Source organism: Neomonachus schauinslandi, chromosome 5, assembly GCF_002201575.2.
Source record: "Neomonachus schauinslandi chromosome 5, ASM220157v2, whole genome shotgun sequence".
In the NCBI taxonomy this organism is placed as follows: domain Eukaryota; kingdom Metazoa; phylum Chordata; class Mammalia; order Carnivora; family Phocidae; genus Neomonachus; species Neomonachus schauinslandi.
The window spans coordinates 58,391,414-58,407,506 of NC_058407.1; the positions used below are offsets into that span (position 1 = coordinate 58,391,414).

Consider the following 16,093-nt stretch of genomic DNA (forward strand, 5'->3'; position numbering starts at 1 on the left):
GACGCGCAATTGGTCGCCATTTCCGCCGTCGGGACGTTCAGAACCCGCCCCTCTCCCTGTCCCACCTTTTGAGAGAGGTGGGGAAAGCTGCCTGGAGGAGTGAGAGCGACGTCCGCTATTGACTAATGGGGGGAGTTGATAGTGTGAGGTGGGAGTAAGAGTGACAGCGATTGGTCGGCCGTGGTTATCTGCGCCTAGGCGGGAGCTCCTGGAAGCGGAGGCAGCGGGTGGGGGCCTAGTGGACTGGAGGGGTAACAAGATGGCGGCGGAGACGGTGGAGCTCCATAAACTGAAGGTACCGTGAGGCGGGGAAAGGCTGAATTAGACTTTTCTGGGGACTGAATTCTGCCGGGTGGCTTGCGCCTTTTACTGCATGTTCATCTTGCAGGCTTTTCCACTTCGTTTTCTGGCTCCCGCCGTAGTTCTTTTCTTTTGTGCCTCCCTTCTTCCCCACTACGCCTTCCCTAATTTCCCATTTCTCCGTACGGAGATATGGGATAACACAGTATCTGTGTTATTTCGGCTCTTCATCGTTGTATCATCCGTCATTTCCCCACGGGATGTGCAAGTGCTTTCAACCTGTTATACTCCCTTTTCATTTCTCGTCAGAGCTGCATTACGTCAGTGGTCCCCTCCTCTTTGCCCCATGCTGGAGCCAGGACCCCTTTTTCTTTCCTGGGTCGGTGCTTTCCAGTCTGTTGTCCAAAGCTGGGATTCCCGTTAGCAAATGATGGCAGCTTTGTGTATTTATATCTATTCGCGTTTCAAACAGGATCCAGAGAATGCTTCCACTCCTTTTAGTAGGTGGGGTTACGCCCTCGGAGCTAACTTTGAAACCTGAGGAGAGGCCTCAGAAGCTAGGCCTCTCCTTAGAAGCCGGGGATTTCGGAGACCTTAAGGGTTAGTAAAGGCACAGATACCTCAGATTTAAAAGTTTTTCGAATTCTCTCACGCGGTTCTCGGCCCGCCAGCCTTACCCCCTACCCTTACCCCTTACCACTAGAAAGACAACTCACTCGTAGCTGTAATATTTTGGAAGAGCAGTTCCGAGGTTAGGTTTATCTCTTCCCATTTCAATTCGTGGATGGACCCTGCATCTCTTGGTGTCACCACTGGGTGACACTCTCAATCACAGGGCTGTTGTAAGTTGTATCTTTTGGGAGTCTTGGTAGCTTCCTGACGTTGAGATTATTAGTTTCCTAGAAGAAAAGAGTAGTTTATTTTAGCGTGAATTAGAATATCTTGATTAGTTGTCCATTTGTAGTTTCACAAGTAGTTTTTCCCATCAGATGTTTTGATCACATCATCCTGGGAATCTTGGACAAACCAGGCTGATTTAACCAAAGCTGAAAACTGATCCTTTAAAGCTTGATGAGCTTTTAAAAAGGAGTAAAGAGAATGAGGGTAGGGAGGACACATGCTGGATGACACCAATTAGCCTTTCTGTGAAATTTGATTTCTCACCCATGGATTCTAAACTGTTCTAGTGGTTTTTCGTGTATCCTGGAGTTACTGTTGGTAGCACTGAAATCTGTAGATTATATCAGTGGTCTCGTAATGCAACAAGTAAAAAAGATTGAGTAATCACCTCTGTTATATGTCTATTTACTTAAATAAATTCTGTTCTGCCATACCATCATGTATGCTATAAAACATACCAAAAAAATTGTCATTTATTTATTTGACAGAGAGAGAGTGCGAGCAGGGGGAGGAGCAGAGGGAGAGGGACGAGCAGACTCCCAGCGGAACACAGAGCCTGATGCCAGGCTCAATCTTTTTTTTTTTTTTTTTTTAAAGATTTTATTTATTTATTTGAGAGAGAGAGAATGAGAGACAGAGAGCATGAGAGGGAGGAGGGTCAGAGGGAGAAGCAGACTCCCTGCCGAGCAGGGAGCCCGATGCGGGACTCGATCCCGGGACTCCAGGATCATGACCTGAGCCGAAGGCAGTCGCTTAACCAACTGAGCCACCCAGGCGCCCGCCAGGCTCAATCTTATAACCCTGAGATCATGACCTGAGCCGAAATCAAGAGTCAGACACTTAAACGACTGAGCCACCCAGGCACCCTGAAAAGAAAGTTTTGACTAAATGGAAGGCAGCTAAGCTCACCACTATACCACCAACGCTTGAGTGAATGGAGATACAAAGGAAATATGAATAAAAGTTTTAGTATTTTCTTTCTATTAATTCCACTTTTCAAATCCCTGGAGTAAGTCACTAGTCTTGTGACTTGCCTTTGTGGATTTTGTGTTGGTTTATGGAGTGATTCTTTCCATAAAATCTGTAATTGTCAGGTCTATATTAAATTTGATTTTGATAGGATAATGTCCTCTGACCCGATTTCAGGTATTATAGTCTGAGAGAATATGAGGCCCTCCTGACAGCCTGAAAAGGATTCGCTCTTTTTTTTTTTTTAAGGATTTATTTATTTTTAGAGAGAGGGAGGGAGAGAGCATGAGCAGGGGGAGGAGCAGAGGGAGAGGGAGATGGAGTCTTAAGCAGACTCCCGACCAAGTGGGGAGCCGGACATGGGGCTCAGTCTCATGACCCTGAGATTGTGACCTGAGCCGAAATCAAGAGTTGGACACTTATCCAGCTGAGCCACCCAGGTGCCCCTGAAAAGGATTCACTCTTTTAATCACATTTGCTTGTCTTTGCTTTTTCTCTAGAGCACTTCTTAACCTTTTGGAGGTCACAGATATCTTTGAAACTCTGATGAAAGGTATGAACCCTCTCCCCAGAAAAAGGCATGTACATACACTTTGCATGCGATTTGAGGGGCTTCATAAAACTACATTGCAGCCCTGAGGAGTCCGTGGACCTCTGGTTAAGAACCTATGCCTTTAATTCTGACTTCCAGGACAGTTAATGTTTGGTTCCATGGTTGATCTTGATGGAGTGATCCTGACTTTTGGGTTGACTAGAGTTTTATCTCTTTTTTAAAAACTCCAGTTTTGTAAAGAGAATTTGGGGCTTTAGTATAGAGTCTCAGACGAAAGGAACAAGCTTTGAAGTAGGAGGGAAAAATATTATCTGAATTGATATATAAGTCCACCTCAACAGCAAATTTCTGGAGACTTTGTAGAAATGCAGTCATTCTAACACAGTTGGAGAGAGAGACTGAATGTGGGTGAAAATGTCTTGAACTGTAGTGGTACCAGATTCCCAGTCAGTGGTGAAAAAAGGACTACTACAGAGGAGAGAACCACAAGGATGTTTAGTGTCAGAGTGTTGAGAACATCGAGACATTTGTAATATTGAAGCATAAAGTGCATTTATGTTGGTGGTTGAAGATAGTTTGGAAAGGAAAGTAGGTGAACTGTGTGACCATAAAGGTAGAATGGAATGATATTGAAAAGGGCCTTTTAACTTGTGTAAAGTGTTTGGTTTTTGTCATGTAGGCCGAAGGTAAGGAGCCTTTGAAAATTTGAAAGGAAGAGCTGATGTGATCAGTTTCTGTTCTTTTGGCAGTATGGAGGATGGGGTCTGGAGAGCAAGAGATTTTACCAGTTAGATTTTTTTTTTTTTTAAAGATTTTATTTATTTATTTGAGGCAGAGAGAATGAGAGAGAGAGAGCACATGAGAGGGGGGAGGGTCAGAGGGAGAAGCAGGCTCCCTGCCGAGCAGGGAGCCCGATGCGGGACTTGATCCAGGGACTCCAGGATCATGACCTGAGCCAAAAGCAGTCGCTTAACCAACTGAGCCACCCAGGCGCCCCTAGATTTTTATTATAGTAGTCAATCTCTGCTTAAAACCTTTTAATTATACCCCTGCCAATCTCTCCAGCTTAGTTTCTCACACTCCCAACCACAGTGGCTTTATTTCATTTCATTTCTCAGAATAGCTGTGTTCGTTAATTACTAATAATACTTACTTAGTATTTACTATGTGGCAAGGTCTGGTCAAAGCTATTTACATACATTAACTGATTTAATTCTCGTAATAACCCTGTAAGGTAAATGCCTCTGTTATCGCCATTTTAAAATGAGAAAAATGGAAGCTCAGAGAGATTGAGTAACTTGCCCTAGGTCGCAGAGCTAATAAGTGGTGACTCAAATCCAGGTAGTCTGTCTCCAAAGTCATGTTCTTAATCACTGCACTGCTGCCTTTCTTTACCTCGGAACCCAGAACTGACACATGCTTTCGGTTGCAGTGCTCCTGCCACCTCCATCCCCTATACCTTTGTCTAATTAAGTACTAGTTCCCTTTAGATATCAGCCAAACATCATTTACCCAAGGAACCCTTAGGTAGGATAAGTTCTCCATATCCACACACATGATCAGACCACTTTTTAAATACTTTCGTAGGACCCTGTACCTTTTTATATTAAACTTTATGTATATGATCATTGGTTGCCTTGTTTTCTTACTAGATTGTAAACTCCACATGGGCAAGAACTTTCTCTTTTCTTTATGATTATTTCCTTGTATCTACGATAATGCTTGATGGAGTGGGTGCTCAAACACTGTCAAGTGAATAAACTTAGTAAGACCTGAAATAAGGTAGTGGATATTAGAATGGGAATGAATTTGAAAGAAATTTGGGTTATAAAATTGTAAGTATTTATAGATGAGTTAGATGTGGGAGGAATGAAAGGTGAATCAAAGGTTTGAGCAGTCTAGGTTGAGAGGAGAAGAAGCCAGTTTCGTGCAGCAAAGAAGATAAGTTCAGTTTTGGGCTTAAGTGTCTTTGAGATTTGCACTTGGAGATGTCTAATCATAGTTGGAAACGTGGGTCTCTCCTTTGCAAGAGCTGAGAGCTGATGGTAAAGGTTTGGGACTTATTCAGGAAATATTTATGGAGTGCCTTCCAGGTGCCAGCTACCATATGTTCTGGGCATAGAGCAGTGAACAAAGCAGACAGTTAAGTAAGTAAAATTGATAGTATGTTAAATAGTGATAAGGTCTGTAGAGAAAAATAGGAAAGGTGTTAGGTGTAGTACAGTGGGAGTGGGTACTGAAATTTTAAATAGGGTGACTGGGGAAAGCCTTAATCGAGAAGGTGATGTTAAAGCAGAGACTCGGAGGTAAAGGAGTGAGTCTTTTTTTTTTTTTTTTTTTTTAAGATTTTATTTATTTATTAGAGAGAGAGAGCACAAGTGGGAATGGGAGAGGGAGAAGCAGTCTTCCTGCTGAGCAGGGAGCCCGATGTGGGGCTTGATCCCAGGCCTCTGGGATCATGACCTGAGCCAAAGGCAAAGGATTAACCAATTGAGCCACCCAGGCGCCCCAAGGAGTGAGTCTTGTGCAAAGTGTTATAAGAGGACCTTCTAGGTGATAATTAGGACTTTGGCTTTTACCCTTGAGATAGGAAACCGATGGAGGGGTTTTGAATAGAGGAATGACATATTCTGACTTTAATTTTTTTTTTTCCTGACTTAAATTTTTAAAAGTTTACTCTGGATACTTTGTGGAGAATAAACTATAATGAGGTGCAAGGGCTAAGAGTTACAGTAATCTGTATAAAAGACCAGAAGGAATTAGATTCTGGATATACGGTAGCTTCCCCTACCCCATTCATGGGAGTTATGTTCCAAGACCTCCCAATGGTTGCCTGAAACCTAGGGTACTGAATCCTTACGTATACTGTATTTTTTCTTATAAATACACACCTATAATAAAGTTTAATTTATAAATTAGATACAGTAACAGATTAACAACAACTAATAACAGAAAAATTATATACTATAATGAAAGTTATATGAATGTGCTCTCTTTCAAAATACTTTATTGTACTATACTCACCCATTTTATGATGATGTGAGATAAAATGCCTACGTGATAAGATGAAGTGAGGTGAGTGGTGTAGGCATTGTGACATAGTGTTAGGCTGTTACTGACCTTATGAATGAGCCAAAGATCTGGGGTTAGGGACTGGGAACTGGTGGGGGCTGAGATTTCAGTGACCAAAGGCAGTGGCAGGGCCAGTGGTCAGCAGTGATGGATGCTATCCATGCTACACTACCAGTTGTACCAATCTGTCAGTTCCCAAGTCTAGATCAGCAGCCTGTGCAAAAACCATCACTCTCCTTTTCCCTGTCAGCTGGGAGTTTTTGTAAACCTTGGCTGTATCTAGGCACAATTTGGGGAAGGAAAGAGAAGGGAAGAACAACTCTGTTAGAACGTTGAACTTTGAATTACCTGAATATTTACCAAAAAGTGTTAAACCAGGGGGGAAAGGGAATGGAGGCTTCTGAGGAAGATTAAGGGTTACAAGAAATAAAGAAGTTGTATTGCTTTGTAAACAACCAGCACCCTCTAAACACACGCACACAAATGATGTATTTAAAATGTTAAATGATGTCCATTTGCTGGGGTTACGGAAGACTTATTTTCCTCTATACTTTTCAGAATTTTCAAACTATTCTACAGTAAACATAATACTTTTATAACGGACAAACAAAACTTTTTTTTTTAAGATTTTATTTGTTTATTTGAGTGAGTGAGTGAGACAGCCTGCTCATGAGCAAGCAAGCATGGGCATGCACGTGCACTCGGAGAGGAGCAGAAAGAGAGAGAGGGAGGGAGAAAGAATCTTAAGCAGATCCCACAAGTAGTGATGACCCTTAGGTGCGGCCTGATCCCATGATCCGCGATCATGACCTGAGCCCAAACCAAGAGCTGAACGCTCAACCGACTGAGCCACCCAGATGCCCCAAACCAACGAAACTTTAAGGTGTAACTAAAATCAAAAGCCTTGTTCTCCAGGAAGCAGAGAGAAAATGAAGAAACAAAGTACCAATGTGGGAAAGATCCAGATTCTTAAGAAATGGACCTTAGAGATCACTTAGGGTCTAGATTCTAGATTAATAGTATTCAGGGTATGGTCTGAAGGCCAGTGTGGGTCATGAACTATTACTGGTTAACCATAAGTTTAAAAAAAAAAAAATTAGTAAGCTTTTAGAAACTTTTATAGCAGTTTGGCTTCACTGCTACATCCAAGTGTGTGATGGTTTTCTAGTAATTGGTTTTTATTGTTTTTAACAAACATATCAGTCCATCTGGCTGGAGTATTATAAAAAGTTGGCAGCCCCATCAGTCTGCCTAATTAAAAATACATTGATCTGTGAAATTCGGAAATCTGAGAAGCAGTGATTCTGTCTAATCTTGTCTAATCCTTCACCCAGTGTCTAACACTTATGAGGTGGTTACTATGCCAAGTACTGTTGTAAATGCTTTACAGATATTTACTGATTTAATCATCCTAACAGCCTTAGAGTATAGGTACTGTTGCCTTATCCTCATTTCATAGGCAACTGAGGCACAGAGAGGTTAAGTTAGTCATCCAGGGTTACACAGCTGTAAGTAGTAAAGCTGAAATTTGAACCCAGGTGACTTTAGGAGAGGCCATGTTATGCTTTTAATGGGTGATTTACCTATTATGTTTCTCAGTAGAGGGTGCTATTGGTTTGTTGAGTAGGATAGTTCTCCACATAGTATCCCTGCTTGCCTGACCTGCTCACTGAATGCTCCACCTGCCCAGTCATTGTATTGGGGCGGGGGGAAGCTCCCCTCTCCATTTTCAAATGCTCCCTTGGTTGAAAGCCTTCCAGAGATGCCTAGCATATTCCCTTAATTGTAAAGTTCCTTCTTCTGTGGGGATCTGCTTTCTGACTTCTCCTGGTTGATCATAGATCTGTACTTCAAAGCCAGTGAAGTCTTCTTTCAGTGCCCATCTATTTGTGCACTGATCTGCATATAGGATTTCTGGAGCCTTCCTTTTCTTGCTTGTTCTCTTTGGATCGGCATGTCATTATGCTTCTTAAAATAAGAAATAATCATTTAATATAGATCTGTTTTTCAGTTACCATAACCTTGAATTACTTTGGTAGCAAATTATACTGTTAACCCTCTTTGTACTTGTAAACATCTAAAATCCTGAGGTCTTTATCCTTTGAGTTACTGTTGAGTCAGATCTTGCTCATCTGGTTTTTGAACAATTTAAGCTTTGAATATAAATGTAATACTTTATAGGGATACCTAGTCCTTCCAAATTGAATCTTCTTTTTGGCTCATTGTTCTCTCTGAAGAGCTCCCCTTCTTGCCCTCCCTGCCCCTCAGTTCTGTCAGTAATTCATCAAGTCTTCCTTCCTCCTTCTGTTGTCTGCAAAGGTGATACCTGTTATATGTTTAGTCAAATTACTGATTTAAAACTCTTCCACAGAACTTGATAGCATGCCATTGGATATTTTTTCCATTTTGACATAGATCCTTTAATCGATTCATTGTTGACATTAAACTAGCTAACACGTCTACCTAATTCTTCAGTGGTGAGGTTTGTATGCAGGTAAATAGTAAATTGCAGTAAAGGATCTGGGATAATAGTAAGAAGAATCTGCTTTTAGATAATTAGGTTTTCTACTTAAAGATTCATTTTTTTCTGTATGCTAGCTGGTACAGTAATGGGGGGGGCGGAGATCTCGCCCACCCCACCCCCGTCGAAATACTTAGGGATTTGTAATGATAAATAGTTGCATGAATAGGTAAAAATTCTATTAAAGTAAGACATTTATTCTTCACCATCTGTTAGAAAAGTCTTCTTGCATATTGAATATCATTAGAAGTGGGCCAACTTTGTGAATCTGAAGGCTTGGTGGGTTTAAGAGCAGTAGTTTGGGATTGAACTTTTCTTTTTTTCTTGTGAAAACTTTTTTTTTTTTAATCACCAGGTTCATTCTGTTAACTAAGGAATAGCTTTATTCTTTTTTCTCAGCTTGCTGAACTAAAGCAGGAATGTCTTGCTCGTGGCTTGGAGACCAAGGGAATAAAACAAGATCTCATCAACCGGCTCCAGGCATATCTTGAAGAGCATGGTGAGTGTTTTGTAGAGGCAGAGTGATATGAGTGAAGGGATTAATTTTTCGGCTCTGCCATATGGAAGATTTCTCCTTTTCCTTTAGGTTGTTGGTGATATAAGCTCTTTATCAAGAAAACTCTTGATCATCCAAAACAGTGGATATAAAGCAAAGAAATACACCCTTCCCCCCTTTTTTAAGACACTAAATTTTACTTTAGCAAATTGTTTGAAAGGAAGTATGCTAAAACAAGTATCATTAGACTGAGAATTGGAAGATTTGGATTCTGATTCCTCTTATGCCAGAAATTTACTTGGTTAACTTTGAATAGTCAATATTTACATGATTAGGTGTCTATTCTGATCTATGAAATGAGACAAATGTTGCCACCCTTGAAATTCATGAACCTAAGGAATCTCTGGTCCCTTCTAACTCTGACATTCTATAATTTCACCTTTTTAACAACAAACAAAACCAGCTTTATTTAAGGCATATTATCATCCCAGGTTGTACAAGTCTCAGTTCTGATTTTTATTTATTTCCTTTAATACCCATTCCCAACTCCCTTAGGCAGCTATTCTGTTGTGCTTGATATGAATTTTCGTCTTTGTCCTTGCAAACCATGTAGTGTTGTTTGGTATACAGCATTTTTATATAATTGGCAGTGAGGCCATAGCCTAACTTTACTTCCCACTTCTTTAAGTACCATGTGTTTTTTTAAGATATATTCATATTCATGTGGCCTGTGGCTGTGTAGTCATGTAGTCTCTTGATTTGAATTCCTGCATAGTGTTCTGTCATGTATGGAATCCACCACATTTTACTTAATTTACCTGGTGACAAACACCTGTATTGCCTCCTAGACTACTTTCATGTTCCTTTATATTTCTGTGTGAGTTTCTTCTGGGGTAAATGCCCACGAGTGGGATTGCTAATTAATATCTGTTCATAAATGTATCCTTGATATGATTAAGCACTGCCAAATTGTTTTCAGTTGCTCTGTAAATCTACATTCTTCAGTGCATTAGGGTTCTTGTATCTTCTCCACACATCTAAACTTGGCACTGTCCTATCAAGTGGCTTAATTTTTGTTAATCTCTTGGTTCAATTTACGTTCCTCTAATTAAAAAGTTTGAACATTTCTTGTGCTCATGGTTCTTAGGGTTTCTCCTTTGCTGTGTTTTTAGTGGGGTTCCCCTTAATTCACTTGTTAGTTTGTAGACATTTATTTTATATTCCTAGTGACTGTTCCCTGTTGGTTTTAGACAAAAATACCTTCTTTGTCATTTCTTTCTTTTTCCATGGTGTCCTTAGTTTTGGAAAATCTGCAATTTTTCATATATTACTTTTGCTTCAGGGTTTTGTTTTTTTTTTTAGAAATCCTTCCCCACCACTAAATCTTAAAGATATTCTCCCATATTACTTTTTATTAATGTTATAGTTTGACCTCATTACAGTATTTCAGTCCAGCTGGAGTTCAACTTTGTATTAATGTTAGGTAGAGAATACTGTTTTATCATCTCCATGTGGAGCAGATTTTATGAGCATCAGTTCTGCCTTCCGTTATTGAATTTTATTTTGGGAAAGCAAAATGATTATAATTTTAGCCTAAGAACAGTGATCAAGATGGTTTTTTAGCAGGGCTTGACCTGAATATTTTAATATTCTTTAGCTGAAGAGGAGGCAAATGAAGAAGATGTACTGGGAGATGAAACAGAGGTGAGTTGGAGAGAGTAAGGTTAGTCACTGGCCTGGCAACGTGCCACTTCCTTGGCCACATTGCTTAACATCAATCATTAGAGGGCTTAAATGCTAACTTGTTAGGGGAGCATAGAGGGGGAATGAAGGTTCTGAAAAACTGGTTCATTTTTGAGTTCTTATATTCTTTTATTGATGGGTATTTACTGTTGATTTATATTAACTATTGTTTCATTTGGTTTTAGGAAGAAGAACCAAAGCCCATAGAACTGCCTGTCAAAGAGGAAGAACCCCCTGAGAAAACTGTTGATGTGTAACTATCCCTTTTTTATGTCTGAGTACAGGACAGATAGTTGTGGGTTTTGGAGGAGTTTAGTCTTTTACTCTCTTTACCTCTTACGCATTTCCTTTGGCTTTTTCATTTCTCATTAGATCATACATTTTCAGAAGAGTCTACTTCATTTCAAGTACATGGTCCCAGTGAAGCAAGGTAGTTTGTCTCTGGGTTATGTAATAGATAATTAGGACCAGGAGACTTCAAGCCCAGGCAGAGTTTAGTTCTAGCCTTTGTTGTAGCACCATAATAGATGATTCTTTTTCTGTATAGAGAATCATCTAGATTTCTCTATGTATAAGGAATTTGTAAGGGTGGAGGGTGCTGAGCAGAGATGATGTCTCTTAGGTAACACTGTATTCTCTCTTCCTTTTTGATTTACAGTGGAGGAAGGGAGGACAGAGTACTAGAGTGGAAAGTGGGCCTTGATTTATTTAAACTGTCCCACAAGGTTGATTATAAACAAACAAAAGATTGATCATAAACATCTTTTTTGGGGGCTCTCAAATCCACCACATTAGTAACAGTTGAATCCTTTTTAACATTTTTGTTCCTCATAGCTGTATTTATGCATTATAAAAGACTGTGTGCTAGTGAAAAGTCAAACACTACATAGAGGAGTATATAAACTGAAAATTATGTACCCCTTATCTCCACCCCCTATCTGACTTCCCAGAGGTTTTCTTTTTTCTTTTTTTTTTTTTTTTAAAGATTTTTTTTATTTATTTGAGACAGAAAGAATGAGATACAGAGAGCATGAGAGGGAGGAGGGTCAGAGGGAGAAGCAGACTCCCTGCCGAGCAGGGAGCCCGATGCGGGACTCGATCCCGGGACTCCAGGATCATGACCTGAGCCGAAGGCAGTCGCTTAACCAACTGAGCCACCCAGGCGCCCTCCCAGAGGTTTTCAATATATTCTTTTAGAATGTTACATGGGGAGTTTGTGTATATGTGTATATACAGTTACATACACTAGGCATGTTGTGGGTTTCTTGATTTTTCTCAGCTCTTTTTGTATCATTATACAGTAATGTTTTTATTTAAATGTTATATACAGGGCAGGATTCTAGGTGTTTTACATGTATTCTCATTTAATCCTCACATCAACTGAATGAAATGGGGTTAATTATCTTTGTAAGTGGTAGGTCTCTTTTTTTAGCTTGTTATTATGAGAAATTGCAAGTATGTACACAAGTTATGAGAAAAGTATAGTAGACCCCATATACCTATCACCCCAAGTTAGTAGTTATCAACTTAGAACCTTCTTCTTTTTTTTTTTTTTTTTAAAGATTTTATTTATTTATTTGAGAGAGACACAGTGAGAGGGGGAACACAAGCAGGGGGAGTGGGAGAGGGAGAAGCAGGCCTCCCGCAGAGCGGGGAGCCCGACGTGGGGCTCAAACCCAGGACCCTGGGGTCATGACCCGAGCCGAAGGCAGACCCTTAACGACTGAGCCACCCAGGCACCCCAGAACCTTATTCTTTCTAGAAGCTAACAATACCCTGTTCTATGGATGAACAGTAACTTAACCAATCTCTTGTTGATGGACATTTAGATAATTCATAAAGCAGAAAATGCAGTGCTGCATGTCCTTACGCAACTATTTATGTATTTATACATAAGTATGTCCATATGATAAATCCCCTGCAGTGGATTTGCTGCATCACAGGGGATGTACATTTAATGTTTCATTACATTTTATCTACTAATACTACTTTTTTTTTTTTTAGGAAGGGGAGGGAGGGGCAAAGGGAGAGAGAATCTTAAGCAGGCTCCACACCTAGCGCAGAACCTGATGCAGGCTCGATCTCACAACTCTTGAGATCATGACCTGAGGGGAAATCAAATTAAGAGTTGGACGCTTAACTGACCAAGCCACCTAGGCGCCCCTAATAATACTGCTTTTTAAAGCCATGTGGTTATCTTCCATCATAGGAGGTTTATGTTTAGATGTAATGCCTTAAGGAAATGGCTTAGGAATACCATTAAAGTAGCGATGTTTTGGGGACCTCAGGAGCAAGAAGAAGATGAGGTGAATACAATGATAATTGGCTTGTGTGGTTTAACAATGAAGTCTGAAAATTTATAGAAGTTCATTATCCTTAGAATATGTAAAATGGGGGCGCCTGGGTGGCTCAGTTGGTTAAGCGACTGCCTTCGGCTCAGGTCATGATCCTGGAGTCCCGGGATCGAGTCCCGCATCGGGCTCCCTGCTCGGCAGGGAGTCTGCTTCTCCCTCTGACCCTCCTCCCTCTCATGCTCTCTGTCTCAAATAAATAAATAAAATCTTAAAAAAAAAAAAAAAAGAATATGTAAAATGTGTGATTCTCTTATTTAGAGCGTTTAAATTTTATTAATGAATTTCTAAACAAGGAAATTGAAAATGTGTGTGTTGGGAGGGTGGTTTTTGCTCTTTAGAGTGTTAGTAGTGGCTAGACCACAGTAGGGTTTAGAAAGGTTCTGGGTCCCTATAGTTTGGAGAATGTCTCATATGTGACTGGGTAGGAGAGAAATTTAACAGCAAAGAAAATAAATTTCCTGTGAGTTCCAGAATGTGATGTGTATTTATTGCTTGAGCTTAGTTGTGCCTGAGGGAGCTGGAACACAGCAGAAAGAAGCGTCCTTTCTGGGGTTCCCTTTCTGCCACAAGGTGTACTGCAGTGATTGTGCTTCAAGATGAAAATGTGAAGAAAGTCATTAGCTTGGGATTGGTGGAGAAGACTGTTGTCTTAATGGCATTGACTTCAAGTAAAACATTAAACTTCAGTGTCCCTTTCTGTCTGAACAAGACAGAGGGTTGGGGAAGTACGGATGACCAGGAAATGAGAATTCAGGATTTCCGTTAAGAATATTCTGGGCTAATTTAGTTACTTCGGCCATTCAAAAGGAGATCCCCTTCATCTTGGGCTTGAGGTTCTCCAAAAATATGCTACTGTTTCTAGTTTGATCCCTCCCACCCCCCTACCCCTAATCAGGGTAGTTAAATATTGTAAGATGTAGTTATGGTCAGCAGGGGGCACCCATTGCTTATCTGTCAGTCCAGGACCTCCAACAAAAGGATGGAGAGAGTTAAGTTCCTGTTCCAGAATTGCTTCCTCCGAAAATGCCATTAAGCCATTACTACCTTTCAGGGCATCAAATGGGAAAAGTGTCCGGGATATTGGAACAAAGGCTGCCCATGTCTCTAAATGAGGGACCTTAATGAGACTGGTTATGACCCACAGTTTTATGGGAGTTGTTTGGTGGAGGGTTAATGCCCTTCCATTTATCCTGGGTATTTCCGAACTTTGTCTCCCGCCCCAATGGTCCCCCCTCTTTTGTTTTCTCTTAAATCTTTTGACTAGTAACTTAACCATGTTTTCCTAATTCAAACTCCCCTTAGCCTTTTTTCTTCCCACTCCCTTTGGCATTTTTATTTGTCTCACTTTGACTGTTCCAGCTGGAGCTACAGTCCCTGTGGGAGAAATAAGGGATTTGTAAAAGAAGGAAACCAGAGCTTGTAGAGCACTCCTTAATTGTTATTTTGATGAAAATTGAGAGCTGCCATTTAAATGAGGGTTGGAGGAATAGTCATTAGTCCAAAAGTAAATTTAAGGTTCCTAAAAGTAAAAGAAGTGGTTTCCGGTGCCCTTTGAGTGTTTCCTTTCAGCCCAATATATTTAACCAGACTTCTTTCTTGATTACTTTTTTATAGTTTAGCAAAGCAGGTTAGTCTACTATTTGAACTCTTATCAAAAGATGGCAGCTCAAGGAACTGAAGTTCTAATGGGCTTCATATTTTTTTGGACTAAGGGGTGATGGAGAGATAGGGGACAAAGGACATGATTCAGGTGTATTCTTATATATTTTAAGGTTTTGGGTTAGAAGATCAAATTTTCTGGTTTTAAAAAAATTTCTTTCTTCTTTTCCAGGGCAGCAGAGAAGAAAGTGGTAAAAATTATATCTGAGATACCACAGACTGAGGTAGGTTTTCTGCTCCCGCGTAGAAAAGCAGTCTCTCTATATCTTTCTATTTCTTATCTTTTATTCTACCTGTATAATCACTAAAAAAATTAACTCATAGGCAGAAAATCAGTATTGACAGATTTTGGTATTGATACATTTTTCTACCACCTTCACTTGGGAAAATATTTGGGCTGGCATAGTCACCTTTGAAGCCCTAGTCTTTTTGTATATAGTCCTAAGGCCTTAGTGGTAACCCTCTTGAAGATGTTTACAAACTAGATTAGAGTTTGGGAGGATTGTACCTTGGAAGAGATGAAAAGTAATAAGGGAAGATGTCATTACTTGATAGCTGGTAAGACAGAAATTTCTCTGGATTCTGTGTCAGGATCTCTGAAGGTCTCCAATTGAGATCTGTGTGTGTGTGTTGGGGGGGGCGGGGTTTGTAACCTTTTAAGTAGAGATGACATAGGACAATGCTGCCTCATTTCTAACTGAAAGAGTACCACTAGTGTTGGAACCAAGCTGTTCCTTTGATCCCTTTGCAAAGGTCAACCAAACACAGCTTTTGTCTTCTTGGCTTCATGCAGAATGTGGGTTTTATTTTATTCCTTTCCTTTTGTTTTTTGAGGACATGAATGTAATAATAGTCTTTTGTGTTTGCTTTCTGGAAAGGGCTGTTGAGGTAAGCCCTGGAGAGATATAACCTGATATCCTCTAGGATTGTCAGTATTCTCAGTTTAGACCTTATGAAATATACTCCTGATGTTCTAAAGATACAAACTTCTAAACAACTTTTCTCCTTAAGGAAACCAGAAATTAATTTTTCTTTTCCCCTTCTTTTGTCTTTTTATCACCTAGAGAATGCAGAAGAGAGCTGAACGATTCAATGTACCTGTGAGCTTGGAGAGTAAGAAAGCTGCCCGGGCAGCAAGGTGAGTGTCCCGGCCTTTTGGATCTGAGATGGTGATAAGATGAAGGTGGAGGGGTATGATCCTAGGTTTTAAAGATTTTATTTATTTATTTGAGAGAGAGAATGAGACAGAGAGAGAGCACGAGATGGGGGAGGGTCAGAGGGAGAAGCAGGCTCCCCGCCGAGCAGGGAGCCCGATGTGGGACTCGATCCTGGGACTCCAGGATCATGACCTGAGCCAAAGGCAGTCGCTTAACCAACTGAGCCACCCAGGCGCCCCTGATCCTAGGTTTTAAATATATTGTTGATTTTAAGTAAAATAGACACCTTGCTGAAAAGAAACACTTTTTTGGCTCTTTTCAGAATTTGCTGCTGATTTGGATGTAGTAGCTGTAGATTAGGTCTCATCA

The 16,093-nt window shown here is 40.4% G+C and overlaps 1 protein-coding gene across 2 annotated transcripts in view; it reads left to right on the forward strand.

Moving 5' to 3' along the window:
• The first annotated feature begins 11 nt into the window (after positions 1-11).
• LOC110577801 (SAP domain containing ribonucleoprotein) overlaps positions 12-16,093 on the forward strand; it is a 51,878-nt gene continuing 35,796 nt past the window's right edge. For both annotated transcript variants that reach the window (XM_021687232.1, XR_002480139.1), the window contains exons 1-6: positions 12-295; positions 8,715-8,814; positions 10,469-10,515; positions 10,740-10,807; positions 14,740-14,791; positions 15,632-15,705. In XM_021687232.1, the coding sequence (XP_021542907.1) occupies positions 260-295; positions 8,715-8,814; positions 10,469-10,515; positions 10,740-10,807; positions 14,740-14,791; positions 15,632-15,705 (377 nt within the window). In that variant the 5' untranslated portion in view covers positions 12-259. The remainder of the gene's footprint in view (positions 296-8,714; positions 8,815-10,468; positions 10,516-10,739; positions 10,808-14,739; positions 14,792-15,631; positions 15,706-16,093) is intronic.